Source organism: Vombatus ursinus, unplaced genomic scaffold, assembly GCF_900497805.2.
Source record: "Vombatus ursinus unplaced genomic scaffold, bare-nosed wombat genome assembly UNPS02014781.1, whole genome shotgun sequence".
NCBI classification, from domain to species: domain Eukaryota; kingdom Metazoa; phylum Chordata; class Mammalia; order Diprotodontia; family Vombatidae; genus Vombatus; species Vombatus ursinus.
The window spans coordinates 9,750,023-9,764,039 of NW_020954559.1; the positions used below are offsets into that span (position 1 = coordinate 9,750,023).

A 14,017-nucleotide genomic window follows, 5' to 3' on the forward strand; every position below is an offset into this window, starting at 1 on the left:
AGATTTGTTTCTCTACTTTGCTTTCATAGAAAAATGCCATAACAAAAATAATATGCAGAAAGATTCCTTAATATTTGTTGGCAGACTCTACAGGATGATAATTATATTTGTAAGTTACAGATAGAAGAAAAGCAGGAATATATGAATAACTGACAAATTACACACACTTACATCACTAGGCAACTGTAATACAACAATAACCAGCCTATAAATATATTCATACATATTGCAATCTCACAATACATATTCAACATATAGTGAAAAATATACAAGCTTTATAATAACAGGAATGAATTTAAAGTGGTTATTGCAACTGCAGGTAGCCAAAGCTGCTGACATGCCCAAATTATTCATAAGTCTTTTATCTGGTACTGATCCATCAGAAAAATGCCAACATTTTTTGAGCAAGTAGTACATCAAGATTAGGAATTCTTATTCAATAATTTAACATCTCCCCTTGACATTGAACCTAGAATTTGCTATTGACAAACTAGGGTTAATAATGCTTTGTATTTTCTTACTACCTTGCATCATGCTTATCGTTTAATATAGCTGGATACAAGTCTTACTCCAAAATGCCTCATCATGGCATGGAAAAGAACCTGAATTCTTAAAAGCTATGCCAGCAAGATACAAGAAGGTTCAAAGAAGCTGTAAAGATGGTGGTTCCAGACTATGTCTGCAGTACAAATAATAGCCTAAGTATGGAAAAGCTCATTACCTATCGACTGGACAGTAAATAGTAAATTCTTTGTTCATGGCAACCCATGAAACAAAGACGGACGTCAAAATGAAAGTAAATGAAACACATTTTCCTTTTAGTTTCTATAATATTTACATGTAGACATATATGTGGGTGTGAAATATACATACCTACATATTATCTGTAAGCCAAAAGTCATACTATGAGTCATTAAGCCATTGATTTGAATAGACTATCAAACCATACCTCCTATAACCACCACCTTGAGCAAATGTGATTTACTGAGGTGTCCGAATACTACAAATACCACCCCCTCCCTCAAAAGGTAATCTGTCATTATAACAGCCTAAGCAATATATGTAGTATTTAGTGATTTGTATATTAGTGAATGCAAAACTCCTACAACTTGACATGTGTTGCTCCTGAGGTCTTTCCTGAAGTTTTATTTAAGTCAAGACAGATTTTATTTCTTATCCTTTCTCCTATATACTGGACTTGTCAGTCTATAATAGGAGCTAACTAGAAAAGATCAATTTTACAGAATTAGTTCTTTATATATCTTGTATGTCTAAAATTACATATATGTTGTCTCCCTAGTTAGAAGGTGAGCAGGGACTGTGTTTTTACCTTACTTTGTATTCCCTGTGCTTAGCACAGTGCCTGGCACATAGTAAGTGCTTAATGAATGCTTGCTAACTAGATGACTGACTTTATAAAGCTAATAATTATGCTATGGTTGGTTTAATCCACTAAATTTACCCACCAATTTTGTGGTTTTCTTTTCCCCTAGGCATAGAGGAAAACCTTACAAAAATATAATTTCTAACACTAATTTTCCTCCCTCTTAATAATTACATGGAATCAAATATCAAAATATTTTCTAAGATTTATCTACTATCTTGCCAATAGTGTATAGAGAAGTCAAACAACATGAGAAATATATTTGCCCAGGAAGTGGAATGTTAATGAGAGAGAAAGGTGCAGATTTATACATGATAGAATCAGATGAAGAAAAGGAGGGTGGTCTAACCCCAAGATTAGTAGGGAGGACCTGTAGAATGTTTAGGAGGCAACTAGTGAAATTTACACTACTGAACTATAGATAATATACTTAAAGTAACTCACAGGCATTCCCTGAAATCCTGGGTCTCCCTTAGCTCCTGGAGCACCTGGGGTTCCTGGCCAACCTGGATTTCCTTTTTCTCCTTTTGCTCCATCAAGTCCTGGGAGGCCTGGAGGACCCATGGGTCCAGGAACACCTGAAAAAGATTAAAAAGCATGTAAATTTCTAATAAGTTTTACACAGCTGAGTGAAGTTAGCACCTGTATATGGTTCCTTTCATGTCATTTCTACCCTCATACCTAATATCACAATGTCTGATCATATCAAAAAGTAACTTACCACAAGCCCACCAAAAATCAGGGTAAAAGTTACAGATTTCAAAGAAAACAGAAAGCCTGACTCACAAAATTGCTAATATATTTCTATAGCTGTCAAACTGATCTTCCTGAAGAACAGTCCTGACCATCTCACCTCCCTAGTCAACAAATTCTGGTTGTTTTCTATTACCACCAAGATCAAATATAAAATAGTTTTGGGCCCCTTCCTGCCTTTACAATCTTCTTATATTTTACTGCCCTCCATGTACTCTACAATCCAGTGACACTGACCTCCTAGCTGTTCCTCTCACAAGTAACTCTGTATCTGGCTGTTCTCCATACTCTCTACTCATCTCTGCCACTTGGTTCTCCAGGCTTCCTTCAAGGTCCACCTAAAATCCCACCTTCTAGAAGAAGCCTTTCCCCATCTACCTTAATGCTAGTGCCTTCCTTCTGACATTATCTTTAATTTATGCTCTTGTTTGTACATAGTTGATTCAATATTGTCTTCCCTAGGGGGTTGTCAGCTCCTTGAGCGAAGGGAAGGTTATTATTTGCCTTTCTTTGTATTCCCAGCACTTAGCACAGAACCTGGCACATTGTAGACACTTAATGCTTATTGACTCAACTTAGGTACTTCATGCTCACTGACACCAGATCTGTCACTTCTATTACACGTTGACAAAATAAAATGGTTGCTAAAATATATTCAACCATAGGTAAAACTTGAAAATTAATACAGAAGATGTCAAATATTCTGGAGTGTGTTCTAATCATTTCCCTTCTTTCATTCTCTCTATCTATACTCTTTAATGGAATTTTAAGGTTTATTAAAATATATTTCAGTACCTTAATACTTGTATATGTTAAAACTCTAATCAGAATTCAACTGAAAGAAATATGGTCCTAGGGACTATAAGCACTTTTTATGCTCATAGCTCCAATATGAACAAAATGTAGTTCAACATCTACTTACCTGGTATGCCAGGTTGACCTTGTGGACCTCTATCTCCTTTGGGACCCTCCACCGCTCGGCCAGGTACTCCAGGCAATCCCTGTTGCCCTGGGGGACCTGGAGGACCCATAAATCCTGGTTCTCCTTTGGGTCCAGGAATTCCTGGATTCCCTGCTGATCCTGGGAAACCCAACTCGCCCTTGGAACCTAAACAACAAGAAATTTGTTAACAATGATACAATTCAATACATAAATATTGTCTGGCCCAATCTATTAAACTTTTCATGTAGCATTTTTCTCATGATCTACCAGCATGCTGCCCATGGGTGAACTCAGTGAAGGACCCCATTAAGTAAGCAGGTGTTCCACCAATTTTCCCTTCATTTTACACCAAACGTTCTAATTTCACTCCATAATCATCTCTAGAAAATAAGCATAGAATAACAAGCACCTGGGTATATCCCACTTACTCATTTATTTTATGGTTACATTTCTATCAAAAGATTATTGATGTATATATGAATATGGCATGGCTAGATCAATAAAAGTATCACTTCTAGAGAGGAATATCCTTCAGTGTTTATGAATGCATTCCTCCAAATTTGCCTGCTAAAATTCTGAGATTATTTCAGGTATTTTAGATATTATTTTAAAAGAAAAGGAATGAAATACAGAAATTACTGACACTATATGGTCCCTAATATCAATAAAAGGTAATGAATAAAAAACACAATATATTATAGGGGCAATCTGTTACAGCACATTGTATGTGATCACTTGGATTCCCCTTCTGTGTAGCTCCAACTTACTACCAAAACAATAGCAGGGTGCCTCATTCATTGCCCTATCCTGTAGCCATTCAATACTTCAATAGCCCTAAGAGGTACCTATTCAAAGAAGTTCTCCAATTTGGAATGGGCTTGACTAAAGGAAGACACAGCAATGGAGTAAGCCCAAACCTAGGCCATCCTGTCATCCCTGGTCCAGGGAATTCACAAGAGCAAAGCCAATTGATACCCAGCACAAAAGGTTTGAGCTCACTCTAGGGAGAGCTTATGGAACCAGTTGAGAGCAAAAGTTCTCTGGTTCTTGCATCTCTCTTCTTCAAAATGTTATTCATTTTTCACCTCCATCATGAATATTCCCATATTCATCTAATCCAGTGTTTGGCATTTTAATAAGTACAACAATTAGCAAATGGTGCCCTGGACAAATTATCCCAACTCACTGAGCCTCAGTTTCCTCATCTATGAAATGGGAATAACACATGCAGTACCTTCCTTTTTATGTGGCAGTGAGGCAAGCACCTTGCAAGTCTTACAGCACTATATAAATGTGAGCTGTTACTATGACATGAACTCTCCTTCCAGCTCCACAATTACTTAGAATCTATTATTTCACAATCACATCTCTGAATGCTATAGGTGACTACATTGACCTCTGTGTGTTTTGTCACTTGTATTTACTGGTATCGATGAATAGTGGGATTATTTTAAAATGTTTTTCTTTGTAACTTTAGCATGTTCAGTTCCTTGCATGAAGGAGGACTCCATAAATGTTGTTTGTGTAGTAGCAGCCTTTTGTTCAAGTTTTGATATGTCCTATTTTCTCATTTAGGATGTTTCTTATAAAGATATGGATATAATTCAAAATTGCATATACATATACTATGCACGTACATGTATACACACATATGTGATATTTTCCTAGCTAGTAGAATTCATTCAATTAGTTTAAAAAAAATAGAAGCAGAATCTCTAACCAATAACCGACACCATTCCAATCCATGAATTAAACAACAAATGCCTTGCAGGACATTGCACCCCAAGAAGCTACTTATCTCTCAAGTCCAAGATGCTGCCAATGGAACAGAAACTGACTAGCTGAGTCTTGCAAATTTCTTACCTCCAACTCTGTTGATATAAATTAGTGTAAAAACAAGAATACATTCTAAAGGAGTCCACATTCAGTAACTATTACCTTTATCTCCTTTGGAACCTGGAAATCCTGGAAGTCCTCTTCCTGGAAGACCTATAAGGGAAATATTGAAATAGTGAGAATCAAAGTTGTATTCTACTTTTAAAAAAACCAATTTGTCCTTCCAATAAAGACTAGCAATAATATACAAGTTGAGTTCACTCTGTAGGATACTCATCAATTAACTAATTGCATCTGATCGGTAAAATTCCTTATTCCACAATTTGTTATTACAAACCCTTTGACTATATATTTGAAATTCAATAATATCAAATTATTTTGTGCTACTTAAAGATAGCATAAAAGACAATAAGAAGGGCATATATGACTGGAAAAGGAGTTGGGCCAATCATGTAATGAGAATGAGAAATGGCAGAGAGAAAGCCTGGATGCCATACTGATACCCCAGAGGTATCCAGAGAACCAGAAAGTCTTCAGTATATTGGATGGAACTTCTATGTAGAAATTATGGGAAATTATGGGAAGATGTGGCCAAGAATAACACAGAACCAGAAAGGAGAGAGAGTTTGGGATCTATAATTGCAAAAGGATCAAAATATCTAAGGAATTTGGAATTTTATATTCTTTCATAGGTAATCATCTAACACCTTTCAGGTAAGAGGTATAAAGACCTGTACCATGAATAACCTATAGTGATTATTATTATATCACATCCAACTAAGCTCCCATTACCAAAACCAAGAAGTAACTAAATCTGTATGAAAATTGGTAGAGAAGGAAGACGGAAAACCATTGGTATAAACACAGGGAATAAGGGAAGAAGATGAATAGAAGAAATGTAGCAATCCTAAACCATTATACCATTTCTTCTGCTTTTGAGTTTGCTCCTGAGACCCTGTAAATGTGTTTTAAGATTTTAATTTGTGATCTGGAAACATTTCTACCTTGAAGTCTTCCAGACTGAAGGCAATAGGTAAAGATCCCCCACAAGTAATTCTGGTATGTGAGAGGAAACTGGGTAGGCACATGTGTTGGAATATATGTTTCAAATGAACAGAAAGGAAAAAAAATCAGTGGGTTAGGGCACATACCTGGTTCACCCTTCTCACCAGCTGATCCTGGAATTCCATCACCACCTGGTTCACCTTTTTGGCCACTTGGACCTGCTGGACCTGGAAGGCCAGGCTGACCTAACAAAGAAGAAGAAATGTTCCACAACTCACTCTGGAGTTATCAGATTCTTGGGTCACTAACCTCAGTCTCAAAGCAAATTAATCAGTTGCTCCAAATCTTATAAAAGGTACAATTCATAATTCTCTTTTGTCCATCATGTCTACAAATAGTCATTCTTCTTCCCTCCCTGCTCCTCCTCCCAACCCCTCTTTACATCACTACTTAAGTGCAGTGGGAAAGGAAGCCTGGCACAATGGATAGAGACATGGGCTTAGAGTCTCAGAGACCTGCCTCTAGAACATATTAGTCTTGTGATGCTGGGGAAATCACTTAACCCTTCGGGGCCCCCATACAACTTCTCTAAGAGTTGTATAAATGCTAGAAATTTATAAATTAAATCTCCATAAGTGACAAAATTTTCCACATCTAGGAGTCCCTCACACCATTGAGGCCAAGTAGGGCAAGACTTAGTACATTTGTAAATGCATGTGGAAACCTTCAAAAAGTGATGAGGGTTCAGACATCCAACACTAAAAGCATAGCAAAATCTAGAATTGAATGAACCAAGCTGGTGGGCAATATGAGAAAAAGAGAAATGAGATCTAGGAATGAGCTACTAACAAACTGTGGCACTGGTCACTTTCCCTCTCTTTGCCTCAGTTTCCTACCTATAAAATGAGGGTTTTGGATTATGTAACTGTTAAAGTCCTTTCAGGTTTTGATATTTGATGTTCTTGGTGACTTAATAGATAGAGTGCCACGCATCATATCAGGAAGACCTGAGTTCAAAACCAGCTTCAGAAACTTACTAACTCTGTGACCCTGGATAAACCATTTAGCCACTATCTGCTTCATTTTCCTCAACTGTAAAATGGGGATAAATGATAACACCTTCCTCTCAGGGTTGTTGTGATAATATTTGTAAAGCACTGAGAACAGTGCCTGGCACACAGTAGGCACTTAATAAATGTTTGTTTCTCTCCTTCCTTCTTTGATTCTGTTATCCTCCTGAGAATCTGATGGTGATTAATGCAAACCATTAAAAAAAACTTTATGACCAAATCACAATTACAAAGACATCTATCAATATTGTCAATACTAATTATGCCCCCATTTTTTAGGGACATCACATGGCATCCATTCCAAGCTTGTGTTTTCAGAGTCGTTCTCTACCTGCATCTCCTTTAACTCCAGGAACGCCATCCAAACCAGGAAGTCCTTTGTCACCCTTCTCTCCAGGTATTCCAGGGCTCCCTAATGAAAATAAGAGGCCCCTTTAATTTTGTTGACTTCTTGTTCATTTTAATCCCCAAATTCAGAAAGAAGGCCTTCTTCCACTTGCCTGGATAACCAACATTCCCAGGAGATCCTCCAGGACCCGGGGGACCAGGCATCCCCGGGATCCCGGGGCTTCCCTTCTCTCCCTTCTCTCCGGGCCTTCCTGGAAAACCTGAAGGTCCAGGGTCTCCCTGTAAGCAAGGAAAAAAACGCACACATTTGAGTTCACATTTGAGAGTAGGAGTTCCCACACCAGCATTTCCTGACCTTTTGCTGAAGAGACGGCTGCGGTGGAATTGAAACAAGTGGCTTGGGTCTGCCACTTATTAGATGTGAGTCTTGCAACAAGTCTTAGAGTCCACACTGCCAGACCATAAGCTCACTGAAGACAGATACTGTCATAACTAGACTTTTTATGAGGCAGTAAGCTAGCTTAGATAGAGTGATAGACTTGGGAAGACCTGAATTCAAATCTTTTTTTGTTTGTTTGTTTGTTTGTTTTTGTTTTTGCTGGGTAATTGGGGTTAAGTGACTTGCCCAGGGTCACACAGCTAATAAGTGTTTTGTGTCTGAGGCCGGATTTGAACTCAGGTCCTCCTGAATTCAAGGCCAGTGCTCTTTCTGCTGCGCCACCTAGCTGCCCCCCTGAATTCAAATCTTGCCTCAGAAATATATTAGCTGTATGAGGCCAGACAAGGTTCAGACAGTTTCATTTTCCTTATCTGTAAAAACCAGGATGAAGAGACCTACTTCATGGGGTTTTGAGAATCAACGAAACAAGAAATGTAAAACACTCTGCAAACATGAAAGCAATTCAAATACTATATATCATTATTCACTGTTTTTATCTCCTACACATTCTGCACATTCTAGGTCCTTAATAGATATTTCTTATTGTCATTGACCTCTTGGAACCTTGTGTTTCCTGAGGATGCTGGTACCTACCCTACCTACTGCTAGGATTAAATGAGATGAGGTGTCTCAAATATTTAGTAAAGCATTACACAAATGGCAAGTATTACTGCTCTTATTCTTTTTTTTTTTTTAAGTGAGGCAATTGGAGTTAAGTGACTTGCCCAGGGTCACACAGCTAGGAAGTATTATGTGTCTGAGGCCAGATTTGAACTCAGGTCCTCCTGACTCCAGGGCCAGTGCTCTATCCACTGAGCCACCAACTGCCTCTACTGCTCTTATTCTGAAATGGAAAGAGCACTGGATTTGGGGTCAGGAGATCTGGATTCAAATCTTGACTCTGACACTTACCAGGTGTGATCATAGCAAGTCACTACATCACCCAGCCTCATCTGTCAAATGGGAGATTGTATTACACTGCCTACCTCAAAGTGGATGTTTATGAGCAAATTATTAACGGCAGCAGCATCAGATGATTTTATTTTCACATGAAGAATCCACTTCTTATTAATATACAAGAGACATATCTAGCACCTTAGAAAAAAATGACCAGACCCTTCCTTTTTTACTCTACCTTTCATCCATTATCTATACCTCCATTTTAAATGACACATAATTATTTTTTCTGTCTTCAATCAATTATTCTCTCCCTAGTCATTAATCTACCATCAAAATTTCTGAAATTTTATTTATGTGTGTGAGGGAAAGTACTATACACTAAAATCAATTTAATATAAAATAAACAAAGACTATATATAATACAAAACTTGTTTATATCCCAGATTACTCTCTGCTACAGGAAAAAAAAACACCAGTCAAAAAAAAAATCTTTTTAGCATTGATTCTCCCAGTGATGCTATATGACTATGCCATCATAGAACACTAAGGTCATGGGTTAGGGATAAAAACTAGACTTGTAATTTTATTGATATAGATAAGGATAAGGAATATAGATATAGGATATAGATAAGGATATAGGTCCCAGATAAAGAAGCTCCCTCTATCAACACATATTGGCACTTTCTTTGCAGCTTAAACTCTTAGAGATTTTAGGTAACTTTCTAAGGCTATAAAATGATAGAAGAATCAAAATGAAAAGCAATTACTGAAAACCACTGAAAAACTAATGGCTTCTACGCGTAGTGGATATAAATAGGCTATGGCACATTATTAGTTATGACTTACAAATACATGATTAGCATATTAAATATCACCAAGAATATGTATGAACCAAAAAAGGAGGATGTTAGTCATGTAGTAAGATTAAGAGATAAGAAATGGATAGATAGCTTGAATGCTACGCTAGTATCCATGAAGACCAAGATGATGATCTTCAATACATCTGGTGAAATTTACAATTGGACATGGACAATTAGTGTAAGCATAGAGGGGTATAAGCTGCATCCATAAAGGGAATGTCAATACTAATAAAAATAAATATCAAAGCTAGTATATTAGAATGAGGGATGTAGTGGAAGGGAGTGAGCCCTTAAACAAAAGATGGTAAATACCTTTTCACCAGGAAGTCCAGGAGTCCCAATGCCTGGGCGACCTGCTTCTCCCTTCACTCCTTTTTCTCCTTTTAATCCAGGGAAGCCTGGGATACCTTGAGAGCCTGGGATTCCTTGTGCTCCTTTTTCTCCAGGTGATCCTAAAAATACAAGCCACAGGATTTTCAATCTCTAGTGAACCAACCCTCAAGTTTATATTTTTAATTGAAAAATGAAAGAAGTATCAAGAATGTAGCCAAGAATGAAGTAGCAAGATGGTTACATTAACTTCTACTTGGGCTCACTGATAAAAACTAGAAGGAAATTTAGAGAGATTATCTGGTCCAGCTCCCTCATTTTACGGATGAGAAAACTATCTCAGAGAAATCAAGGAACCTCTGCAAAATCACATAGGTAATAGTAAGAGAGTCAAGATGAAAACCCAAGCCCTCTGGATCCAAATACAGGAAATCTAGCATTTTGAGAGCTAAATGTTTTGTTAACAGTTCCTGTATTTTATTATCCATAAATCTTCATGCAAATGCCTATTTCCTAAATCTCAATTCACGCAATTCCATAAATTACAATCTCATATTTCATGTTTTAGATAAAATAATGAAGCCACCACAATCATGACAGGCAGAGATGGCCAGATTCCCCAGTTAACTAACTACAATGGGAACTCAGGTTATTCATTAGTAATAATAGCTAGCATTTATATAGTACTTTACAATTATCTCATTTTGTCCTCACAACAAACAATGGTGAGAGATGCTATGAACACCCCCATTTTATAGATAAGGAAACCAAAACAGCCAGGTAAAGCAACATCCCCCAGGCCACAGAACTAACAGGTTTGTGAAACCCGATTTGAACTCAGTTCTTCCTGACTCTCAGTCCTGCACTCTATCCATTCTACCACCTTACTGCCTGGGAGTAAATAGATTCCTAATCTTTACACAACAATATCAGCCACATCTAAGGGCAAACTGAACGTAGGTATGACAAACCAAAGCCAGGTCAATTCAGGGATCATTTAGCAACAAGCCAGGAAATGGAAAGGGAGATTCAAGGTCTATATGTCCAAATGGAGATAGGCAAAGGTTTATCTATCAATAAGGTTAAGACTAAGAAAAGTCTAAAATTAGAAATATGGAAAATTGAGAGCCTGTAAAATGAGTATGAAAATCCAACAGGTAGTAAAACACCTTAGAAGTTTATTTGTTCTTAGGGTTTCCCTGGGTTTTTAATGCCAGATGCCCTTGCCTGAAAATGCTTAGGTTAGAAGTTTAGACAGACATGGAAAACTTAACAGACTATTTTCCCAATACTATGCCATAGACAAAGGAATTCACTATCCAGACTAGTTAGTGTACCATGGCCTAAACAACTGCATCTCTCACTATCATCTTTTCAGAGTTCACATCACTGAAGCAAATGACCAAAAAGAAGGATTAATGACTGAGCCTGGGTTAGTTCTGGAGTTTCCAACTGGGTCAAAGAACTATTAGGCCTCATGTGATGAAGTCAGAGGACTATGAAATTTTTTTTATGGAAGATATTAGCAAAGAATCTAATTTACCAAAGGGTAATCAATAATTGACAGCTATAAAATAAACAACCAGTTCAATCCTATTTTCCCAGGAAATTTTTTCTATTATAGCTTATGTTTCATGTCTGTTTCATGTCTATTTTTTGTTGTTGAGTTTTTAGAAATTTTAGTCACAAGTCTGTAAAACAGTCCATCACTGGTCATTGATATATTGTATATGAAAAACAAATTTATACTTCTTTTACAAAGGGCAATCTCTATTAAAGTTATCCTATCTCCTTGCTCTATCTTGATATGGAAGTGATCCTGACTTCACAAAAATATGGGTCATTAGAAGATAAACTGTAATAGGTTCTACCAAGCCAAAAGACTTTGATTATGGTCGTAGCAACAGATGGACTGCTTATCTATTTGCTGGATGAGGATTATTCTCACTGAGTACAGAGTGACTCATTCCCAGAGTCTCTGGTATGCATGCTTTATAATAATTTATTTTTATTTCATTTTTGCCATGGCAACTCAGGAAACAAATTTGAGCATAAAATGGCCCTCAGTCTTCTGTGACCCTCTCCTGTTATCACAGTGGTAGCAATGGAAAAAAAAGGCAAAGGTTGCAAAGAAAGATACAGCTTTCTGAATATGACCTAACAGCAAGTGAGAAATGAATAATGCTTTCAATATCCTGTGTCTGCCCAAGGACCAATAATTAGCTGACAATACCACTGGATTTACTGATGCATATCCACACTGGTAAATCTCTTTAATATGACAAATATGGAATGGATTTGCCAGATTGCTACAAAAGGTAGTTATCTATTCCGTTGATGATACTGGGACAACTATATCTGGGCTCTAAAGTCCAATTAGAAGTTCCATATAAGAAAGCAGAAATAGAACCCAAAAAGATGAAGTCAAGAAGAGTAATTGGACCAGACCAAAATGGATAAAAGCACAGGCAGTGATGTTGATTATAACCACTTCATCAAGACATTTTACCAATACAAAACAGTGGGTACAATGAGGAGGATGAAAGAGCACAGAAACAGAGTTTGCCAGCAAATATTTCATGTTGTTACTAAGCAGAAGGAACCAAGGGCTTATTTACAGCATATACTAGTTCATAAGACACAAAGGAGAAGGTGACTGATGATTGTCAGCAGTAGTCTCAAAAAAAACATCAAAAAAATTTAAAGAAAATATAGGCTAAAAGACAACTTGATTGGAATTCAATTCTATGCCTGACACACAATAGGCACTTAATAAGTGTTCACAGATTGATTATTAAGCACCTATTATGTAAAAAGAGTTAGGGAATTAGTGGACAAAGAGCCAATCTTGGAGTCAGGAGAAGCTGAGTTTTCAGTCTTGCCCCACCACGATATAGGAGTCCCATCAGCAAGTTACATCCCCACCCAGTGTCCCAATTTTCTAAAACTTTGTTACATGGCACAGAGATAAAAAATTGGATTTGAGTCAGAAAGACCTGTACTATTTTTGAAACATACTAGCTATGTGATTCTAAGCAAATAATTTCTCTTTGGAACGACCCTGGCAATTCTCTGAATTCTGTAAAAAAATATAGACAATTAAGCACGACGTAATGGACAAAGCACTGGATTTGTCTCTATAAAAATCATTATGAAAATAATATGCATGTCAAAGACAGAGAAAAATGCTAGAGAGAAATCAGGGAATGTTGAGAATTGAGTGAGATAGTAGCTACCATGATATACATAAAAACAATATTAAAAAACAATCAGGTTCAAATTAATTGGAAACTCTTTTCAGTGGAAAGATAGTTTCTTTGGAAATTTCATCATCCTATTAATTTTCTGACTTCAAGAAAAAAGTTCGCAATGTATTGGGATACTCTTTAAGTTAACGTGATAAGTCAACATGAGTGATGCTGACTTTGTAAATAGGTAGTAAATTAATAAATGAAAATACTATATATTTGTGAATTTAAGTGTGATCTCTTCCTTTCCAGACTATACTATATGATTTCATTTGGCGGACTGGTCCTGTCACTATTAATTGCGCTTTATTATGCACTGCAAAGAAGATTCTCTCTTTTTTTTTTTTTTGCTTTGTGAGGCAATTAGGGTTAAATGACTTCCTCAAGGTCACACAGCTAGTGTCATGTATCTGAGACTAGATTTGAACTCACGTCCTCCTGACTTCAAGGCCAGAGCTCTGTCCACTGCGCCACCTAGCTGCCCCACAAAGAAGATTCACAAGGTCACAATTTACCTGGCAAGCCCATTCCACCAACAGAACCCTTTGGTCCTGGTAGTCCTGGAGCACCTGGTGATCCCCCAAGACCTTGATCACCTTTAGGACCTTAAAAAAAAAAGAGAGAGAAAAAAACATCAAAAAAAATCAAAAGATTTTTTAGCAACATTCACATATTACTTTGACATTACACTCAAAATATACATTGCAGCACCAAAATGATGTCCTATACCTGGGTGGCCTGGAGTTCCTGCTTGTCCATCCTTCCCAGGTACTCCTGGAGTACCAGGATCTCCTCTGGCGCCTTTATCTCCAATCGGCCCAGTTTGTCCTGAGTATCACAAGTAGTAAAAGAGACAGAAAGGCAGAGGCAGGGAGGCAGAGACACAGAGAGAGCAGAATTT

At 37.2% G+C, this 14,017-nt stretch overlaps 1 protein-coding gene across 1 annotated transcript in view; it reads right to left on the reverse strand.

Annotated features, from left to right (window-relative positions):
* LOC114046110 (collagen alpha-1(IV) chain-like) overlaps positions 1–14,017 on the reverse strand; it is a 204,058-nt gene that overhangs the window by 24,556 nt on the left and 165,485 nt on the right. Inside the window, exons 35-43 of the mRNA XM_027866365.1 lie at positions 13,846–13,944; positions 13,632–13,721; positions 9,851–9,990; positions 7,492–7,618; positions 7,323–7,403; positions 6,068–6,166; positions 5,019–5,069; positions 3,060–3,245; positions 1,829–1,962 (exon numbers count right to left, since the gene is read on the reverse strand). Of these exons, the coding sequence (XP_027722166.1) occupies positions 1,829–1,962; positions 3,060–3,245; positions 5,019–5,069; positions 6,068–6,166; positions 7,323–7,403; positions 7,492–7,618; positions 9,851–9,990; positions 13,632–13,721; positions 13,846–13,944 (1,007 nt within the window). The remainder of the gene's footprint in view (positions 1–1,828; positions 1,963–3,059; positions 3,246–5,018; positions 5,070–6,067; positions 6,167–7,322; positions 7,404–7,491; positions 7,619–9,850; positions 9,991–13,631; positions 13,722–13,845; positions 13,945–14,017) is intronic.